The sequence below is a fragment of the Ammospiza caudacuta genome, chromosome Z (genome assembly GCF_027887145.1).
Source record: "Ammospiza caudacuta isolate bAmmCau1 chromosome Z, bAmmCau1.pri, whole genome shotgun sequence".
NCBI lineage: Eukaryota > Metazoa > Chordata > Aves > Passeriformes > Passerellidae > Ammospiza > Ammospiza caudacuta.
In genome coordinates this window covers 34,525,606-34,545,948 of record NC_080632.1, presented here as the reverse complement: position 1 = coordinate 34,545,948, position 20,343 = coordinate 34,525,606, and the positions used below count along the sequence as shown (strand labels likewise).

At 40.4% G+C, this 20,343-nt stretch overlaps 2 protein-coding genes across 6 annotated transcripts in view; both read right to left on the bottom strand.

Annotated features, from left to right (window-relative positions):
* Positions 1–262: 262 nt before the first annotated feature.
* LOC131571539 (interferon alpha-2-like) lies at positions 263–850 on the bottom strand. The gene has a single exon (XM_058824286.1). The coding sequence runs from the start codon at positions 815–817 to the stop codon at positions 263–265; it is 555 nt and encodes a 184-aa protein (XP_058680269.1). The 5' UTR covers positions 818–850.
* Positions 851–7,714: 6,864 nt separating this feature from the next.
* TJP2 (tight junction protein 2) overlaps positions 7,715–20,343 on the bottom strand; it is a 63,007-nt gene continuing 50,378 nt past the window's right edge. For all 5 annotated transcript variants that reach the window (XM_058824359.1, XM_058824357.1, XM_058824358.1 and 2 more), the window contains 14 exons: positions 20,156–20,222; positions 18,836–18,986; positions 18,014–18,122; positions 17,171–17,381; positions 15,574–15,761; positions 14,441–14,536; positions 14,254–14,333; positions 13,590–13,800; positions 13,072–13,172; positions 12,476–12,688; positions 12,006–12,116; positions 10,777–11,118; positions 10,270–10,355; positions 7,715–8,630 (listed from right to left, as the gene is read on the bottom strand). In XM_058824359.1, the coding sequence (XP_058680342.1) occupies positions 8,456–8,630; positions 10,270–10,355; positions 10,777–11,118; positions 12,006–12,116; positions 12,476–12,688; positions 13,072–13,172; positions 13,590–13,800; positions 14,254–14,333; positions 14,441–14,536; positions 15,574–15,761; positions 17,171–17,381; positions 18,014–18,122; positions 18,836–18,986; positions 20,156–20,222 (2,141 nt within the window). In that variant the 3' untranslated portion in view covers positions 7,715–8,455. The remainder of the gene's footprint in view (positions 8,631–10,269; positions 10,356–10,776; positions 11,119–12,005; positions 12,117–12,475; positions 12,689–13,071; positions 13,173–13,589; positions 13,801–14,253; positions 14,334–14,440; positions 14,537–15,573; positions 15,762–17,170; positions 17,382–18,013; positions 18,123–18,835; positions 18,987–20,155; positions 20,223–20,343) is intronic.

The window sequence follows — 20,343 nt, the reverse complement described above, 5'->3', positions numbered from 1 at the left end:
TAGTCCTAGGGAGTAACTCTCACTGAAAATTCTTATGGATTAATTCATAGCTAGAGTAGACAGCTTACTTACTAATGAAACAAATTAAATTACATTGAATAATGCATTACATTTGCAAAATTAAATTTCAGAAGCATTATTTAAATACAATAAAAATAACTAGAGCACTGCCACAAGATAGATCATAGAACAAATAATAAATGTTATTTATAATATTTGATTATTAATATTATAAATTATGTGAGGTTAAAATCTTTGTACCTTAGTTTTTAAGCTTCCTTGTCACCTTATCAATCAGTTGGAGACATCTCCTCATTTCTGCACGGCTGATCTCCCAAGAGCACAGGTCGTGTTGTTTATCTTTAAGAAAGCAGTCTATTTTTCGGAAGTACTTTTTCAATTTCAGCCTGCTGACTTCTTTACTCCAGCAGTGTTGGGTGTGTTTTTCGATTACACATGCCTCCAATTGCTCAATTTGCAGATAAAGTGCATTTTGGAACTGATCCAGTACTGTTCGATCCCAAGCAGCTAGGGTCAGATTTTTGCTGAAGATGTAGAAGATATTTTGGAGGATCTCTTCAATGGCAACTCCAACAGTCTCTTTCTGCCTGGGCTGCAGAACCTGCGTAGGAAATCTGAAGGACATTTTGTCTCTTAGACATTGTTGGGGAAACTCTTTTCCCATTTTATCCAAGAGGCGCAGGCTGTTCTCGATCACTTTTCTTTGCTGCAGAGGGAGGTGGTTGCACTGAGGGCTGGAGATGATGGTGGTGCTTGACAGTATGAGGCCAATCTGGATCAAGCCAAAAGCATTCATGATAAGGACAAGATCTAATGTTCCTCCTTTCCTGTGAATAAATTCTTCTGAGTGCTATGCTGGTTGCTTTGAAGTCATTTGTAGACTCCCATTTCTTCAAAATCTTGACATTTAATTATTCTGTAGGAGAAGTTTTCTTTCATCACTTGTTGGTTTTTTAAGGTTTTCCCCCCTGTGCATGCTTCTGCAACACTTTCATTTTCTGCTTTATGACTTCATAGTCTTTTTTTGTTTTGTTTTGCTACTTTGTTGGCTCTTTTTTCAGATGAGATTAGAATATTTATATATATGTCAGATTATTTTTTCTCTTTATTACTAAAATTCTATAGGATGTAGATTGAGAATCCAAAATAAGGAGTTACAGAAACACTTGTTTTCTTAATATTCTAGGAGTAGAAGAATATGCTGAAATAAAGTAAATTTTCAATGATTGGTCAGGGACCTGCTGAATATTGCTGCCATCTTGTCTCCTACAGTATGATTTATACTTCCAAGCTTCCATTGAGCTTTCTCTACCTTTGTTCTTTCAGGAAAAATGTTTTATTTCTCCTCACTTTTATTTCTTATGGATACATATCATTAGAGTGTTTGTATGTGTGTCTGTGTGTGTGTGTGTGCATAAAAATGTGTATTAATATGTGGGTTTTTGATACATAAACACTGCTAATTAAGTGAAGCCTTGATCTCACTTAGACACAATAAGTGCCTTGCAAATACAAACACACTAACATGGGAAGAAGTTAGGTACTTGAATGAAATACTCTTTTTCCCTCATATGAGTAACTGAGCAATAATTAATATCAATGCCAATTGAGTACAAGTCTGAATTCTGACAATAAATGGGAAGAGAATGAATAGGGAGGACACAAAGTACAATTCAGCTATTTGCTTTCCTATGCCATGAAACAGAGGCAGTTATGACTATCACAGTACTTTGGGATAGCTGGGCCGGTTTTGATTTTTGGTGGAAGCTAATCTTTAGATTTTTGGTGAAAGCTAATCTTAAACTGCCATTCTGTTGTGTCCCCTGTCTCCTGTGAATATATATGTGATTAGAAAGGCTGTGAGTCATACTGTCTGGCTTAAGAGGTCAGATAAACTGGTTTTTTAGTCTGAGATCTGGCTGTGTATTTTTTGTATAAAAGGTACAGAAGACTGGCAGAAAATAAATCCCCTTGGTTCCCAGGTGGTCCCAGAGAACAGAGGGGCTTGTTGCAGCTGATTAGAAGCAACTTGTCACTCCTAGTCCAGTCACATTCAATGAGATCCCAGACACCGATGGTGTGGGTTACACTGTAAACCTGGTCTGCTCTCATTTGTGATCACAGAGTCACAAATAGTGCAGTTCAAGGATTCAACACAGTCTGGTTAACTTGAATAAGAACTTTCAAACTCAGATTCACCAGTAGTTCAGTTATTTAAGTTACAACCTCTTGCTGGATTTCCAGAGATAGATTTACTAGACATGAAAAAAGTGTGCAGTGCTATGTGCAAGTGTTCCCAGGTGTACTCTGACACAGCTGGGGATGAAATCTTGCCAAGAGGTGTCCCTGCTCTGGGGAGGAGAGAGGAGCAAGCCCATTGACTTGTCTGCAAGGCACTCATGTTCTCATCCTCTGCCATGAAAGATTTCAAGCACCAGTTTATACATGTGGGACAAGTGAATGTGAGACTGCAGCCAAATACAGTTACTGCCAGCATCAATGTGGGGAGGGTGCAGCCAGTTTAGATGTTAATGAAGGGTACAGAGAGAGATTACAAAACCCTGGGTCTTGTGCAAGGGTGGAACAAACACCATGGGGACACCTTGGTGTCACTCCCTGTTTCACCTGGCCAAGTGCAGCAGCAAGGGTAGGCTACAATCCTCCTGGTGACCTGCCACCCCCTCAGCACGCCATCCTGCCCACAGCCATTCATCCCTCTGTGACACATCTCATGGCTCTAGGCCTCCTTCCTACAGAATTTTTGTTCTGTTGCTGCGCCCACTGCTATGTGGTTGGCTTCATTCCCAGTCTGGTAGTCACTTCAAGCAGATTGATGATACTGTTTTAGAGCTTCCTTTATGTTCAGCATGTAGGTATTTGGGAGGCTTTAAAAAGTTGCTGAAGCAAACTTGGACTGGATGTACTGCCAGTGTAAAGAAAAATGCATCCCCTATCACCTATGACAACAAAGAGTAACATCAACCAAAGTGGGATGAAAGAAGTGTAACATGAGATGAAATGTTTTCACTTACTGGGAATATTTATTACTTTGGAAAACAGAAGTGCATCAGAAATCAGTATAAAACATACGTACTTCAGGAAAATAATTCCCTAATGTTACAACAATTTCCATGAATTATGCACAAGTATTTTTTCAAAACTGTAATCATTATATGTTTAGTCCTTCTAGTGATCTAAACAGATAAACTTCATCATATTTATTATATCTCCCAGACACAAAACTTCTTTCTTTCCTCTTGCAAAATAGTTTTGTCCAGGTTTCCTTCTTAGTGAAGATCTGAGGACACCATTCTGAGTGTCACAGAGGAAAAACTAGAAGATCGTCTCTTCCTTGTTTCTTAAGAAGATTGGGTACATCCAGGTAGCTTATTCTCTTGTCTGTCTTAACATGTTGTCTACGCTTTCTCACAGAACAGTTACACTTGACTTAGTCCACCAGGGGTTGGTTTCTGTTTGGTCTTTTTGTCTGTGTTTGTCCAGTAACAACAAATTGTTCCTCCACGGTCAGACAGTTTCTTGATTATTGCACTGAGCAAAGCATAGTAGAGACATTGCATGATTCAGGACACAATCTCCTCTAATCATCTACCTGCACTGCTTCATTCAGGAACAAACAATTCATTAAAAGTAATGACTGGAAGGAGTAACTGAGTGATACAAAGCTGCAGTACAGATTGCTGTTTATTTCTCTGCCTGTGGGTGAAGCACAGACCAGACTCTAAGCTAGAATTAAATGAGGGAAAGAGTTGACAAAACAGCTGTGTTTCCAAGTAGACCTAACAGATCATTACTTTGGAAAGGTTATCTAGTCTTCAATTCACAAAAAAGATTTGCTCCTAAAAGATCGTCTAGCTATATATGTATTCATTACAGGAAGACTAAAGCTAAACATATGCACAGTTTGTCTAACATCTTTAAAGAGCTGTAAATTACTTGTCAAATGAAACTTTATATTATATATTACAACACGATAGAGAAATGAAATTAATATTTGCTATCCATGGGTTCTTTTATCTCAGGCACCAAGGCAAATGGAAAGTCTAAATTCAACCTGTGTATAGGATGGCAAATGGAGCATTGAGACAGAACATTCCCACAAAACGGTGATCTTTTGACCTCTTATAACTACCCTGTGTTGAACCATTTAATCTACTCTAGGTATCAGTTTCTTTTCTCCAATCAGAAAACACAAACCCAACCACACACTGCTTTTAAAAAGTCTGTGTGTAACAAAGGAATTGAAGTAGGTTTGGCTTGGCACAAGACAGCTTCCTCCCCATCTAGTTTGACACTACCCATGTGAAAGAAAATACTTTTCTCCATTATGCTTTCCATACAGCTATGTGTGCCAATTTTGTCTGTTGTTGGTGATGGAGTGGCTTGGGTTGGAAGGCACCTTGTAAGTCCAGTGAGGAGTGCCTGAGGGGGCTGGGGGTGTTCATCCTGGAGAAAAGGAGGATTGGGGGTGACCTTATTGCTCTCTGCCACTGCCTGAAAGGAGGGTGCAGCCAGGTGGGGGGTCAGCTTCTTCTACAGAAACGGCAAGAAGACACAGCCTCACGTTCAGGTTGGACATCAGGAAGAATTTTTTCATGCAAAGAGTTGTTAAGCATTGGAATGGACTGCTCAGGGAGGTGGTAAAATCACCATCCCCAGTGATTTCAAGAAATAACTGGATGGCAACCTTGATGCCATGGTCTAGACGACAAGGTGGTGTTTGGTCAAAGGTTGGACTCAGTGATCTCAGAGGTCTTTTCCAATGTAACTGATTCTGTGATCCTGTGATCATCTAGTTCCAGCCCTCCTTGCCATGGGCAAGGACACCTTCCACTTGACTGGGTTGCTCAGAGCTCCATCCAGCCTGGCCTTGAACACTGCAAGAGATGTACCATCCACAGCTTCTCTGAGCAGCCTGTTCCTGTGCCTCACTGTGCTCTTCCTAATATCTAATCTCAAATCACCCTCCTTCAGCCTAAAGGCATTACCCCTCGTCCTACTGCCTACCACTACATATCCTTGTCAAAAGTCCCTCTCCAGCTTCTCTGTAGACTCCCTTTAGGTACAGCAGAGTGCTGTAAGGTCACTCCAAGTTTTCTCCAGGTTGACCAGCCACAGCTGCCTCAGCCTTTCTTCATAGGAGAGTTGCTCTATCCCTCTAATAATTTCCATAGCCTCCTCTGGACTCTCTCCATCAGTTCCATGTCCTTGCTGTGCTGGGAGCCCAGAGCTGATGCAGCCCTGCAGGTGGGCTCTCAGCAGAGCAGAGCAGAGGGGCAGAATCCCCTCCCTGGCCCTGCTGCCCACGCTGCTCTGGATGCAGCCCAGGACACCTCTGGCTGTCTGGACTGCAAGTACACACTGTTACCTGATATTCAAGTTTTCAACCACAAGAACTCACGAGTCCTCCTCTACAGGGATACTCTCAATGAGTTCAATTCCCACTCTGTACTCTGTCTGGGATTGCCCTGTTCCACGTGCAGCACCTAGGACTTGGACTTGTTGAGCTACGTGGGGTTCTTGTGGGCATTTCTCAGGTTTGTCCAGTTTCCTCTGGATGGCATCCCATCCTTTTGCTTTTGTGCCACATGCAGCACTCAGTTTCATGTCATCTGCAAACCTGCTGAGCACCACTCGATCCTCACTGAATGTGTCATTTATAAAGATCCTGTCTTCCAGCTCAGGGGGTCGAGGGCAGCAGTTCAAAACTGAGGCAAAAAAGGCATTCAGTACCTCAGCCCCTTCCTCACCACTTGTCAGAGCGTTTCCCCATGAATCCAGTAAAGTTCCGCCTCTTCATCCTGGCTGAGGTGGATGATCCCGGAGTGAGTGGGGGCCGGGAAGCGGGCGGGGGAGCTGCGATGCTGCCGCAGCGGGTCCCGTGTGCCCGTCCCGACGTCGGAAGCCCGGGGTGCCGCCGGCGCCTCCCGCCGTCCGCTGCCGGACAGACAGACTGCCTGCCTCCCTGCCCCGGGAGCAGCCCCGGGCACCGCGGTCCGGACCGAGCTCAAACAGCTTCTCCTGGGAGAGGGACCCCTCAGCTCTGTTACACCGTATTTAAATCGATATATTTAATGTGTTCTGTATATCACACATTTGTATTATATTGGTATTCTCTTGATCAATGATCTGGAAAGGGTCCGAGTGCCCCATCAGTCAGTTTGTGGGTGTCACCAAGTTAGGTGTGTGTTGATCTTCTCGAGGGTAGAAAGGCTCTGCAGAGGGCTCTGGACAGGCTGGATCGATGGACCAGGGCCGGTGGTTTGAGGTTTAACATGACAAAAGCGTCAGGGCCTGCCCTTGTGAATGCCCCTTATGCTGGGTCACAACAACCCAACAGCAGCGCCACAGGCTGGGGACAGAGTGGCAGAAAATTGCCCAGCAGAAAAGGGCCTGGGGGTGCTGGTGACAGCAGCTGAACATGAGCCAGCAGTGCCCAGGTGGCCACGAAGGCCAATGGCATCCTGGCCTGTGCCAGCAATAGTGTGGCCAGCAGGAGCAGGGCAGGGATTGACCCCTTATCCTTGGCACTGGTCAGGCCACACTCAGGTGGTGCGCTCAGTTCTGGGCACGCCGCTGCAGGACATTGAGGGGGTGGAGGTCCAGAGGAGGGCAGTGGAGCTGGGCAAGGGTCTGGAGCACAAGTCCTGTGAGAAGCAGCTGGGGGTGGTTAGCCTGGAGAAAAGGAGGCTCAGGGGCTCTCTGCCAAGGAGGTTGGTAGGGAGGGGGACGTCAGTCTCTTCTCCCAGGTAACAAGTGATAGGACAAGAGGAAATGGGCTCAAGTTGCACCAGGGGAGGTTTGCACTGAAAAAATGGAAAAACCTGTTCATAGAAAGAGCTGTCGGGCATTAGAACTGCCCAAGTAAAGTGGCTGAGTCACCATCTTTGTAGGAATTTAAAAGACATGCAGGTGTGATATGGACAGAGTTCAGTGGTGGATTTGGCACTGTTCAGTTTATGGCTGGACTTGATGATCTTGGAGGTCTCTTCCAACCCAAATTATTCTAATCTGAGCAGCACAAGTTTCCTCATCCCATTTCTTCAACAAGAAAATTCTACCATTTCTAAGAGGGTGTTACAGAATCATGGACTTCCTGAGTTGGAAGGGAGCTACAAGGATCAGTGAGTCCAGCTCCTGGACCTGCACAGGACCATCCCCAAGAGTCACACCACATACCCGAGGAGCATTGTCCCAGGGCTTCTCGAACTCTGTCAGGCTGGTGCTGTGACTGCTGCCCTGGGGAGCTGTTCCAGTGAGAGCTGAACCACCCTCCCAGTGAAGAACCTTGTTCTAATATAGACTATATAGTTAGGGGTTGGAAGGCACTTTATTTTTAGAACAGCATTAGAAAACCCTCTTTTGTATTGCATCAAAGAAATTTTTCTTTATGCTGCCTTGAATAATTTTATTGTGTAAGGTTAAAGAGCAGAAATGATGAGGCAATTCTAAGAAGTAAGTCCCTTGCAGGAACTCCATAGTTTTGCACCAGTTTTAAATCAGCAGATTTTAAAATTATATTCAGAAAAGTGTGAAGCACACCAATAGTGATGTTTCCCAGTGACTTGAACAGAAGGAGAGGAGACCCTGAACTGTAACAGTGCACTCATGGAAATCAGCAATTCTAGACTAATACCTTGAAAATAAAAATGAGATACACAAGGTTTGTCTAGAATATATACTTTATTATTTGCAGTCTGTGTAAATTTTAGTATGTGACTGAATTTTCTACACCATTTTCTCTGGTTAAGCACATCCTGGTCTTTTCCAACCACCCAGTCAATTGCACCTTTAATATGTACAGTCAGTATTTATGAATATTGCATATGCATCTATGAACTTAGAAAAATAACATGCAAGGAAAATTGTTACCATGAAACTGATAAAAAATAAAGATAGGTAAAACAGTCAATCCCCTTTTTAGTGTGTTATGGCTTTGCACCAAGTATCAGATGTCAAAACAAACAGCTTCAGATGTTCTTGTTAAAGGCACTTACTGTTCTTCAAATACACTTTCACATTTAGTTCTATTGCGTTAGAAGTGTATCTCTGGGATCATACTTTTATAACACAGCAGAACAGTCCAAAAAGGCAGCATTAATAAAAAGGAAAGAGGGGGGCTTATATTGAAATATGAAAATGTCAAGAATTAACACAAACTTTAAGGATTTGGTCCTTATAAAACAGGCAACAGCATTCAGGCAATAGTGATTTCTTTTCATAGACACTGACAAAATAATATCCCCAAAAAATGAACTCTTCCAGTTCCAGTGTATAGATATGTCTGAGTTGAGTAGCGTACCCTCTAACACCACCCCCCAGTAAAAACACAGCTTTTCAATACTAATTACTGTTCCACTTTGGCTGCGAAGGAAGAAACCTCAGAAGAGTGTTAGACATGGACATGCTAGCAAGCCTACAACTCTGTGTCTCTGTATCTGGATGGCTGTCTGTAATAGCCCTTCTTAGAGTGGTCTGCCAGCTGCCGGCGGTATTCCTCCTCCTCCTCCTCCTCGGCATCGCTGCCGTAACCCACGCGGTTCTCCAGGTAAGGTCTCACAGGAGCCTTCTGGGGTTCCGGAGGCCTGGAGCTAACACAGCAGAACATGCAAAGAGAAGGAGATCATGTCTACTCCCATTATGAAAAACCAAAAAATACCATCTGCTTGATGGCCACGTCCAGCTTAGAAAGGCAGATAGAGCAAATGAAAAACTGCATGACTATGGTAAACCTATCTGGAGAAGAATTTTATTTCTATCAAGCTGGAGGATGACGCTCAGATTTGATATATTCAACCTACCTGGAAAAATGCCAAATTTCAAGTTTTAAACTGCACACACAGAGATATCAATAGCCTCACAGTGCTCTATTCCTGAGCAGAGAGGATTCCAGCCTTGCTACAACCCCAACTGACAGCTCCCTTAATTAGTTTTGCATAGAATTTTTTCTACACCTCCTTCTTCTTTTGCATCCTCAGTCTTCTGTCTCAAAGTCCAGAGACTTATGTGACATTTCTTAAATTGGTAGCCTTTTCACTCAAATTGGTAGCCTTTTCAATCACAGCTCTCACTAAGGCACTTAGCCTTAAAAGTGGGCAGAAATAAACCACACATTTGCTTTTTATACACTATGGTGCTACACATTTGGCATGACATTAAGCAGACATAGAAAAACAGAATCTGTCAAGGCAGGTATTTCCTCAGTTTCAAACCCATGATTTTTGCAAGCCCTACTCTGGAAAAAAAAGATGGTATTGTCCTTACATCTTTCTCCCAGGGATTAAATACTCCCTGCTAGGCCAATCATTAACACTTCTGTAAAAAGCCAACAACACTGATTTCTCCATGTAAGCAAACACTCTGCAAATGTGGTGAAAGATTAATTTTCATTATTTTTATAAAGCTTCCAATGCTTTATAAATGCTTTTCTGAACCTGCCAAGAAATCCAGGAAATCTCAGTTTTCCATCTTTGCATTTTAGATCATTTCCTGTGACATCAAAGCATTTGACTCACTAGAAAAAAAATGTTCCATTTCTATTGGCTATTGCTAAGATGCAAGAAAATATTGAGTCCTGAAGAGCAGAAGACAAAATCCATCATGCAGTGTTTAAGCTCTTGCATAGGTGTCAAGTCCTAGAAATGTGCAGTGTGTAGGGTAACATAGTGCAGTGGTCGACCCATCCAGAACTTACTGAATTTTAAAGGACTACTACTTTCATCAGATTTCATGGGTCACCTGTATCAACTTTCATCCTTAGCTTACCTAGCCACATTACATATCTGTAAAGAAGAAGCATGCAACTTATTAAGTGTTATTAGAACAGCAAATATTTGTTAGGACAGACTAACAGTCACCAAGTAGCTAGCACAGGTAGAAGGGACATCAGAGGACATGAATGCAGGCCAGCTTCTGTAACACTGATTGGGGCACAAAACTGTCTCTGCAAATATTTCAGTGAAACAATGTAGTATTTCTTCCCAGATGACTCAAACAACTATAAATTAACTTGCTATAAATGAACTAAAAGGAAAAAAAAATCCTGAAATGAGTTCACTGAAGAGTTTGCTAAAATTCTGCCCCACCTTTACAACAATCTTTGAGGCATCACAACAAAACAATATAGCAAGGCAGGATGACTTGTATGAACAAAAACTGGCAAGATCAATTTTCCTCCTGCCAGCAAAGTCCGGAATTGAGACAGAATGTTTGGAACTGGATACACCTTACCTCATCGGCTGCAGCCAGCTCTGTTCTGACTTCTGTGTTTTGACAGGGACGGCATAAATATCCGGATGCTTCTGGGCTATTTCAATCTTTAAAAGAAAGTAGAAGAAAATAACTGTTCTTTTTTGATCCTATATTTGCATCTAGGATCTAGCAGGACACTGCTACATCTGAAATAATTAAAGCACAAATTGGTAATATCCTATTGATATTCCTACAATCATATAATCTTTTGCTAGGGTACTAATTCAAAGCACTCTTGAGAACAATGGATTGCCAAAAGCAACAGGATTATTAGAAGTCAGGTTTTTATAGTTACAACAGGAAACCTTAAAACACGACCTCTTTTTATACATAAATACACACAATGAGTGAGAGCATGTCTCTGAGTGTGGTTCCCCAAACTTCTCCCTCCATAAGCAACACAATGCAAAGGTCATTTTAGTTTCCAGGACTCTGGCTGTTCTATAGGTTGCAAAGCACAGGAGGGGGAAAGGCATCTCTTCATACCCTGGCATTCTGGGCCTCTTGTAGCTCTTGCATTCTTTGCATCCTTGCCTTGTGATCCATCTCCTCAAATATTTTTACTTTCCTCAGTACTGATTTTGGAGTATTTTCTTGTTCACTTCCTTCCTCTTCCAACTTTGCCTCCTCCTCCTCCTCCTCTGCAGGCAGGACTGCTGGCTGAGAGTTTCTCAGAATGGGACGCCCAAAGGCAGGTTTCATAGAAACAGGTGGTGGCGGTGGTTTAGCTGATACAGTTGAAGTCTCACTGCTGACAGCAACATTACTCAACTTGGAGTCATAGCTCTTGGGGAAGTCATATGGATCCTCTCTGTTTTGTAACTTCCCCTGCAAGTATAAAACCCACAAAGTTTACATCAGCAACTGTATATTTTAGTTTCAAAAGAAGCCATTAACCTGAAAGTACTCACTTTGCCCTATGCATTTACCTGTTCAATTTACATATGATGTAATACTTCAAGGATGTTTGAACTGCTGCAACATTTTGGGCATATGCTCATAGACTACACATCAGGCCATAGAAGACCAGGACATTTAGACTTTTTAGACATTTGTTTGTCCTATTTGTTAAGGATTACCAGAACTACATGTGTTAGAGTACAGCACAGAGAAAACTGATGCCCCAAATAATTTTTTACTATTGCTTAATGTGAGGTATCATGACCTAAAATTTAGAAGTGCACAGAACCCAATGTTTTATATTCAGCTTTTGTTTTCACTGTGCATGTCCTCCTCTGCCCTATTTTCATTGTCAAGGCACACTTGGGCTGTATTTTGAATATGTAGAGTATATGACCTATTTTTTCCCCTCTCCCATCATTCCTGAGCAAACAGTTGACAGAAAGTTCTAATGATGGTCAGGTGGTAGATTCTGATTTTGTGCTTCACAGTAATAGCCATGAGATATGTTTTTCCTGGTGATTAGTCTACTTTTAATCTTGCTGAGCTAAAAAAGTGCCTTCAGTTTGCTAGTAGATACAAAAAGAGGAGTTTACTTTCTTATTCCATATTAGAGATCACATGTATTTGAGAAGAGCTGTTATCCAATAAGTCTTCTTTCTGCTTGATCCTGCAACACTTTCAGTCATTTCTTCTGTCCACACTTTAAGTGTTTTCTAGTCTCTGACCATTTCTATTGCTTTTTCCAATCTGTCACCCTGGAGAGTTCTCCAGAAAGAGGATGTTAGTATTCAGATTTGTTTCTACAAATTTACCTTAGGTGGTTCAGGCTTGAATGCTGGAGGTGGACTTGGTTCTCTAAGGATCTCCCTGCTACCAGCTTTTCTCAACTGACCCCTTGGTTCTGGAGTAAACTTTTTTAAACTCTGTGAAAGAGAGAGATAAAATCACTGCAGAAGCCAGTAATTCAATCATTTTTTCTCTCTCTCAAGTTTACAATTTTGGGAGCATTAACCTGGAGTCAAAAGATTGCCAGCAACCTGACTACAATCACCGCAAATGTAATTGAAAAGTTCAAGGCCATGAGACATCATCAAGACATATATAAATTTAGGAAGAAAAGCAGAGATTTTCTTTTATTTTCCTCTTCATAGTGTAGATCTAAAACACTATCAGAAGCAAGGTAAAGCTGCTGTTTAAAAAAATCCTCTGAATTTTAAACCATCCATAAAGGGTTTCCAAAAAGCCCAAAGTTCAGTCTTACTGAAAAATCCAATCATCTCACCTCCTCGTGATGCACAGGTTCAGAGGATCGGCTAACAGATGAAATCCTCGGCTCCTCCAAAGGCTCATCAAGTTCATTGTCAGTATATGCACCACCTTCTCCATCCGTATCCTCCAGGTCACTGATCAGGCGGCTGTCACAGCTCAAATAATCAGCACCCATGGCAGTAAGGTAGGACATACGATCATCTGCGTCATCTTCCATGCCATCCATCTACGGGAAAGTCAGTAAGAAGTAAGGAACAAAGATTAAATAAAAGTCCAGTTAAGACTCAACATTAGGCCAAACAGCTCAGGCTCAACATCAGTCAGCTCTTAAAGATGACTCCATGGAACTGAAAGAAACTAATGCAGAATCACAACGAAAAGTCCTCTTCAAGTTCATCCCTCATCATCATTCTCCCCTAGCCCAGCATTAGCGATGAAACCTCCAAAGTGTTACAGAAAGAATAATATTTTTTTTGTTAAAGACATACATCAACTGACTATTTGTCTAGCCTACTGACCACTGGCAAATGAATTTCTGAACAATTTTTACTGGCAAGAGATACTTTGAAACATGTATATAGCTTCAGAGAGTATGGACTGACTGCTTACCTTTCCTTCTGATACCCATACTGCTTCTCCTTGCTGTTGCTGAATTGTATCCTTCAGGCTACCATACCAGCTATCATTGGCTGAATTCAAATTAATGGTTGCTGTAAAAATTGAAGGAAAAGGTGTATATAACATGGTAAATGCAATCCCTTATCCATTCTTGGCTGTTTAACACTTTTTGCTTTAGGTAATTTGTGAGAATGTTAAGCAGCCACTTCATTTAGATCATTGAGAAAAGCGTGGTATTCTTGCTTTATTGTTGGACCATTCCTAAGCTTATTAAATCACTTGTCTTTTAATGGCAATAAACCAGCACAATTCTTTTTCTATTAGAATTTGGCAGAACAAGGAACTTTGAAAGAAATCAAAGAAGGCATTAGTCATGACCACACCTTCACACTCTTTTAGTTCCAGCCTGCATGAGCTAATATGCAGAGTAATAAGTATTTGTCTCAGGATTTACGTAGTCCCATACACTACTCTCTTAGTCAGCAGGTTAAACAAACATTCTTCCTTACCTGTAAAGAGGTGGGGGCAAGTTTTCTTCAGTTTGTTTGCTTGCTCATAAAGTTTTCTTGAGCTCTTATTTGATGTAGGACATAGCCTTTGTCTCATGGTCTTCACACCCTGCTTACTGTCTGGGTTAAAGAAGACCACAATTGGAAACCACTGGGTGTAATTTAGCAGATCCACTGCTTTAGGAGTGACATCCAACAGAGCATGTTTATCCTGTTAACAAGAAAGGCCAGTCAATGTGGTGCATGTGGGAACAAGTGGAGGTGACTAAACATGGGATGCTAAGAACACCAGGATATTTGAATCCAAACAAGAGCACAGCTTGTGGAATGTTTTCCCACAGTTATACTATATTTAGAATGTTAAGAGCAAGAACAGCACTGCATGACCGTAAAGCCTCTGGCAAATTCAGAAAGCATATAGTAAAACAGATTCTCCTCTGTAGAAATTTAGAATGGACTTGAGAAGGAAAATTTAATTTCTAGTATCAGGTTCAAAGCTATAAAAATTACTAAAATTGCCATTGAACAACTTCAAAGCAGCTTTATCATTAAGCTTATTACAGAAACAGATGCAGTGAAAATTTGAGTACTCTGAAAGTTACAGGAACAAACAAATCAAACACCATGCCTTTAAGCATAAGCAATTTTCAGAGGAATGCCCTACCTGCTCAATGATTTGCCTCACAGTGTTCAAGCGCACTACTCCAGTTGACTTCTCTGAACCTGCATCTCTGGGTTCTGTCTCTGCAAAGACAAGATCTTAGCTCATCTAGAGTCACCAGGCAGCTGTGATTATTAAGTTATCCATGCTCTCAGTTAAGGATGAAAAAGACACTAAGAGGACAACTTACTTGCTGTCTGGTACAGGTGAGGCAAGTCGTTTGACAACTTCTCCATAGCGACATCTGCAATAGGGCCAAATATCACCACGGGTCTCTTAAAACCAGCTGAAAGAAAAATATTTGGACAAAAGAAAAATCTGGTAAGACTGGGTTTATATATAAAAGACAAGACCTTCGGTTACTATGCAAAGTTGAAGTTATTAAAAATATATTTTAAAAAAACTATTTCCCACAGGTTTGTGCAACAGCATAATAGAGAAAACTACTTTTACCAGCTGAGAAAGAGACTGTTTTCATTAACAGCTTTCTTATTCCTTCTAGAGGGATCATATTTAGAATATTTTACATCTGAAAATGTACAGATCTTCATTTATATTTCCATCCATCAAAACTCCATGAACCTTGACCCAGTGGGCTTTGTGTGAATAAAGACACAAATTATAAACTACTGCAATGCAGCTTGAAGAAGCAAAGAAATGTAAAACTATGTTACTGCTCATGTTGAAGCAAGTGAAAACACAGTCCTCAGAGTTAATGGGGGGATGCCATTACCCCAAGTCTTCATCCTGGTATCTGGGATCTCCTTTAAAATACTCTTTACTAGTTTGTTTTGCTCCAGAATACTGTCATGTGCTACTACCCAGAAAATCAGCTTCATCTGCTCACCACTAGTAATACAGCTAGTTAACAGTCGTGGAGATAGACCACACGAGCCATGACTATATTTGGACTGTTGAAAATCCTTGGGTTCTCTTTGCTCTGAACCTACTGTTGAAGTGCTGTTTATCAAGATTAGGTTGGTCTCAGGTGTATGGATTGTACTTTCAGAACTAGCCAAGAAGAATCCGAAGAAACAAGGAAAGACCTTCTGTTTCATCCCTTTTTCATTTTAAACCTTCAAACTGGCAGGTATATTATGGAGGCAAGAGAACCACAGCCATTTAAAAGGATAAAAAAGCTTTCTCATAGAATAATTAGTAGCATCCAGCAGTCTCCTTTCTGAGAAAAATATCATCCCTTCCCGTTGTTCTAATTCCACATAGTTACAAGTTGTTAGAAATCACTTTCTCAGCTGACCAAACATTTGGATGCTAAAGCAGCCAACAATAAATGGGCAGCCAGCTGAAAGCAGTCTCACCTACCTTCACGCAACTGAACGCGCTCGTAAGCTGGGAACTTTGTGCTCACAGATACAATAGCTGTCAGATCTTCACGACTCTTCCTCAGATTCTTCTTTGCTCCAGATCGCTGGCCACGTGTTCTCCAGAAATCTGCCCTATCACTTGAGCCATCTTTTTGGGCATTTTGAACACTGGCCATCTGTTCAGCTCTGACAGAGAAAGCAGGGAGTTCAGAACTAGTCAAGGGGGGCAAGGGTGCTTTCACTGATGAACAATGGATTTTGAATTTGCAACAGATAATTTGCCAGACAGATAGAAAGGAGTGGAGATAAAAGCACACCAGTTCAGGTGCCTTTGCCTGGGAGCAAAGACATTGTCAGAACAACGCTCTGATCTGCCACAGCTACAAGTTGCTGCACAGGAATGAGTCCTGAGGTATTAAACTGATCCCTTACATGACTGTAAATAAAAGAATGCAAATGCAAAGAAATGGTGAGAGAGGGCAACTTAGAACTGAAGGCCTAAGAAATTACTGTCATTATTCTCTTCTCCATTAGGCCTCAAAAGTTATGTCACTAGAGCACAGAAACAAAGGCTGGTTTGGTCAGACCAATTAACAGAGAGGAGAAAAAGTGCTTACCAGGAGACAGACAAGGGAGTCACACAAGAAGCGTATTTTGCAACTTGTGTGCATCACGTAATTATGAGCTTTTTCTTCTGTCATAAAATTACAACCACACTCAAAACTTAAAAGCTACAGTCTAAAAATTCAGCTACAGTCTGGTTGTGGTTTTAAGGTTTTTTTTGTCTGATTAATTTTAATAGTTTTATGCACTGTATACATTTGAACAGGTATTATTACCTCCCATGAATTTTGATTAGGAAAGCATATTTAAGCAAAAATATTGCTGTGCTTCATTCAATATTTTACACAAAAATACAGACTACAGCTACAAAAAACCCCCACAAAACCATAACCAAGCAAAACAAAACAAAAAAAATCCCCTAAAAAAAACTACCCTCCAAAAAAACTGTGCCTCAGAATAAATACTTAAAACACTCTCCAAAATTGTATACATAAGAAATTCAAGCACTGAATTCTTCTAAAGATTAATCATCAGAGTATTCTTGCACAAAAAGTCACAAGCTTCCTCAGGTGAAGGGTTTTTGTTTGTTTAGTTTTTTTGTTTCATTGGGGTCTTTTGTTTGTTTTGATTTGGTGAGGGTAAACATACAAAGAAGAAGCTGGGGGGAAAAAAGCAAAAGCCTAACAAAAATAGGACCCACCACCCATTTTCTGGAAGAGGAACTGAAGCAGCTACTGCTCAAAGCTTGGTTGATTGCTGATACAGAAGCTCTAGGTCTGTGCTCTAAACAATGACCTGGTATGTAGGTAACACCGCCCTCTCTCACTGTCTCCTCCTTTAGAACTGCACAGCTCTAAAATATGCAGTTTTTATAGGCACAATTCTTGTAAAAATGAAGACAAAACTATTCTTTCATTCTTGTAGAAGGGAATAGAAAGAAAGAAAGGTATGACATTGTTAGCAAAAATCACTTGGTGAAGGGAAAAAATCTTACTTCTAACAATGGGTAGGAACATGTGGTGCCACCTTACCTGCTCTTATTTGGAATGAGGCCCTTTTCCAGTTCATTTCCAATTCTCACAGCCAGCCAGTTCCCCAGTTTGCCATCATACAGTGTATCAACTACTCTAAAGATCTCGCCCCTGGTGAATGCTAAGCTCTGTGGTGACTCTTTGTCACACTCAAAGTGACTCCTGATGAAGAATGAATCTCCTCTGCCACAGGCCATGATGTCTCTGTAGACTAAAACAAGACCTCTATTTTAGCTTCTATTTTTTTACACTTGCAAGAAAGACAAAGCTGTGATTCTAATGAATACAGCTTTGAAATTCTAAGGATCTGCTCAGAAAGATGAAAAAACTCAGATCTACATTCCTCTACAAACTCTTAGGAGTGTTGCATCCTTGTATGTGCACAGCCCTTACAGCTCCAGGGCAAAAGGCAGCTATGGTACTACAGTCTTGCAGCAGGCTGTTTCCCAAAAGGAAAGCAAGAAGCTTTTCTTGCTCCTTAACTGCTCATGAATAAAATTGTCCATTTTCTGCTGATCAAATCCCTTCTGACTGCCAAAGCACAGCAGATCTTCTCCAGCTGCTACAGACAGAAAAACAGAGGAAAAAGCAGTACCTTACCACTTCATAGGACTAAGAGTTGCTATTTGCTAATAATAAAAGACATGGAAAAGTACTCTGAAAAAGACATCACACATGCAGCATTGCATGTATGGAATGCAGCTATCTTCTCAACCAGTGAAAAAGGAGATAAACTAAAATGCTATCAAAAATAAGCACAAGAGAGATTATTTGTGGTTTCACTGACAAAGCACAGCTTAAAATATTCATAGATATAGACACATTTTTTTTCAAAGCACCTACCTTCATATTTGCTTTGAGCCAAAATTGTCACAGTTTCACCTTTGGGAATTTCTAAGAGATACAAAACAGCTTCTTCCCGAACCATGCCTCTGAAGTCTTGAGTGTTTACCTACATAACAAAAAAACCCACAACAACTGATAAATCAACAATAAAAGGAATAACCACAGATTTTTCTTTCATCTGAAAAATCTTAATATTCTCTTCCCTTATTATTTTCACATGTAGCTATATATCTATATCAATCTATCTATATATATAAAAGTAAATTATTGTCTCTTGTTAATATTTAATTCCAGCTATTAACAGTAATCTTCCTGAAATAAAATGTTCTGGTTGTACATTGCTAGATTGTTTCTTTAACTTTAACAGCCTCTAGAAGGGGCAAGAGAAAAGAGATAGAGGGAAAATTACATAAACCTTCCACGTGAATTTTCAGAAAAAAAAGCAGAATTATTAAGGGGCACAGATGAGATAAATAAGAAACCTGAAAAATAAATCACCATAACCCAAATAAACTGGAGAAAGATGAAAGAATTTTTGGCCCCAATTTTTCCCCTCCAAGTCTAGGAAGAAACACTGTACAAAAAATTTATTGTGCCATCTTGCAGCATTTTTCTTGATTAATATTTAACTACTCTTTCCATAAAATTATAAACAAACTAAAGCTTGGTATACACTGCTCCTTCAAGAACTCATACCACATATACGCCCTTGCAAAGCAATGACTTGATTCCTAAGGTCAATTTATTCCATATTTCCAGTAAGAAGAGCAAATGAGAATATACAGAAGTTATTTGCATTTCAGGGACACATACTCATACCTTAAGAATCTGATCTCCTTCCTGCAGTCCCTCCTCATCAGCTGAGGTACCTTCTTGAATTCCAGCAATAAATATCCCTACATCATTTCCACCAGCCAGTCGTAGACCCACGCTGTCTCCCTTCTTGAATCTCACCATTTTTGTATTAGGACTACAGGATTTACAAACAGAAAATGAAAGTAAGGTAAGATATTAAAGCAAATAACAATTTTAGGATGCCAAAAGAAAAAAAAATTACAACTCCTCAACTATATAATATTAATAATATTCTTATATCCTTTCTTTCTTTATATAGGCTATATTTATTGAGGTAACCCTTCAGTGAAGGCAGGAAGCAGAGAATTTGCATTTTTCAGAGTGGAAAAATAATTAGGAATAGTGACTAAGTGGCATACACAGACCTACTGAGCAGGGAAATAGGTCCCTGTTTCTGAGACCCCAAACTAGCTCCCCATCTACTGTATCCTCTGTCATATGAACATCTGCAGTTTTTGTGAAAACAGACTGAGTTATGAGTAATCATATTCATTGTTTTTTCTTCTATAATCTAAAGAACTGTCATATGAATTAAACTGATACCTATTTTCTTTACTGTGTAATATGTTTGTTGGAAGTCTTCAATTTTCTTGTAATGAGAAATATTTTCAAGTATAATCTACTGATATGTTAATGATCAGTCCCTTCACATTGCAGTGGGAGAGACTACTGGAGTAGGCTCAGATTTTTTGCTGTCAGAAAAGCTGCATGACTGAGTGACCTTCCAACTCAGAGGACACTACTTATCTGCCAGCCATTCTCAGTAATACCCTAAGCCTGTATTACAAATTCCCCTTCACCAAAATAATCACTTGATTAATTTGCACATCAATGACAACATATGCAGGGTCCAACCCAGAAAGGGTTTTATTTAAAACAATACACCAAGCTACAGAACATTTTCAAAACTTAAGGCTTCTCCTTGTAATTCCAACACTCCGATTCCTTCAATTTCTCTATTTGTAAACTCTCAAAAGAAAACATGTAAGCTGATTTCCTATTAATAAAAAATAAAATAAAACAAAACTCTTGCATATATTTCCATGCAAGCCCAGAAATACAGGGTGTTCAATATCTTCCAGGTAGGTTCCAGGCAGATATTTCTAAAACTAAGTTGATCTCAAATATCATCAGTTAGAAGCCATGTCACCTCTTCTTGGCATTAAGCTATAAAGGGAGTATCACTCCAAATGGGAGAAAGAACACAAACCCATGCAGCCACGAATCATGCACTGGTCACTGGAGAATACAGAATGCAAAAGAACTCAGCAAGTACTACCTTACCCATATATTGCTTCATCTTCTGGGCTGGGTTTGAGAATTGTTCGTGTAACTGCTTTTGGCTGAGGCACTAAGTGTAAAAAGAAAAATATAATAAAAGTTACTGAGATATTGAAAAGCTTATAAATGGCAGGAATTTTTAGATATCAGATAGCAATCAAACCTTCCATGCCAAAGATTAATACAGGTTC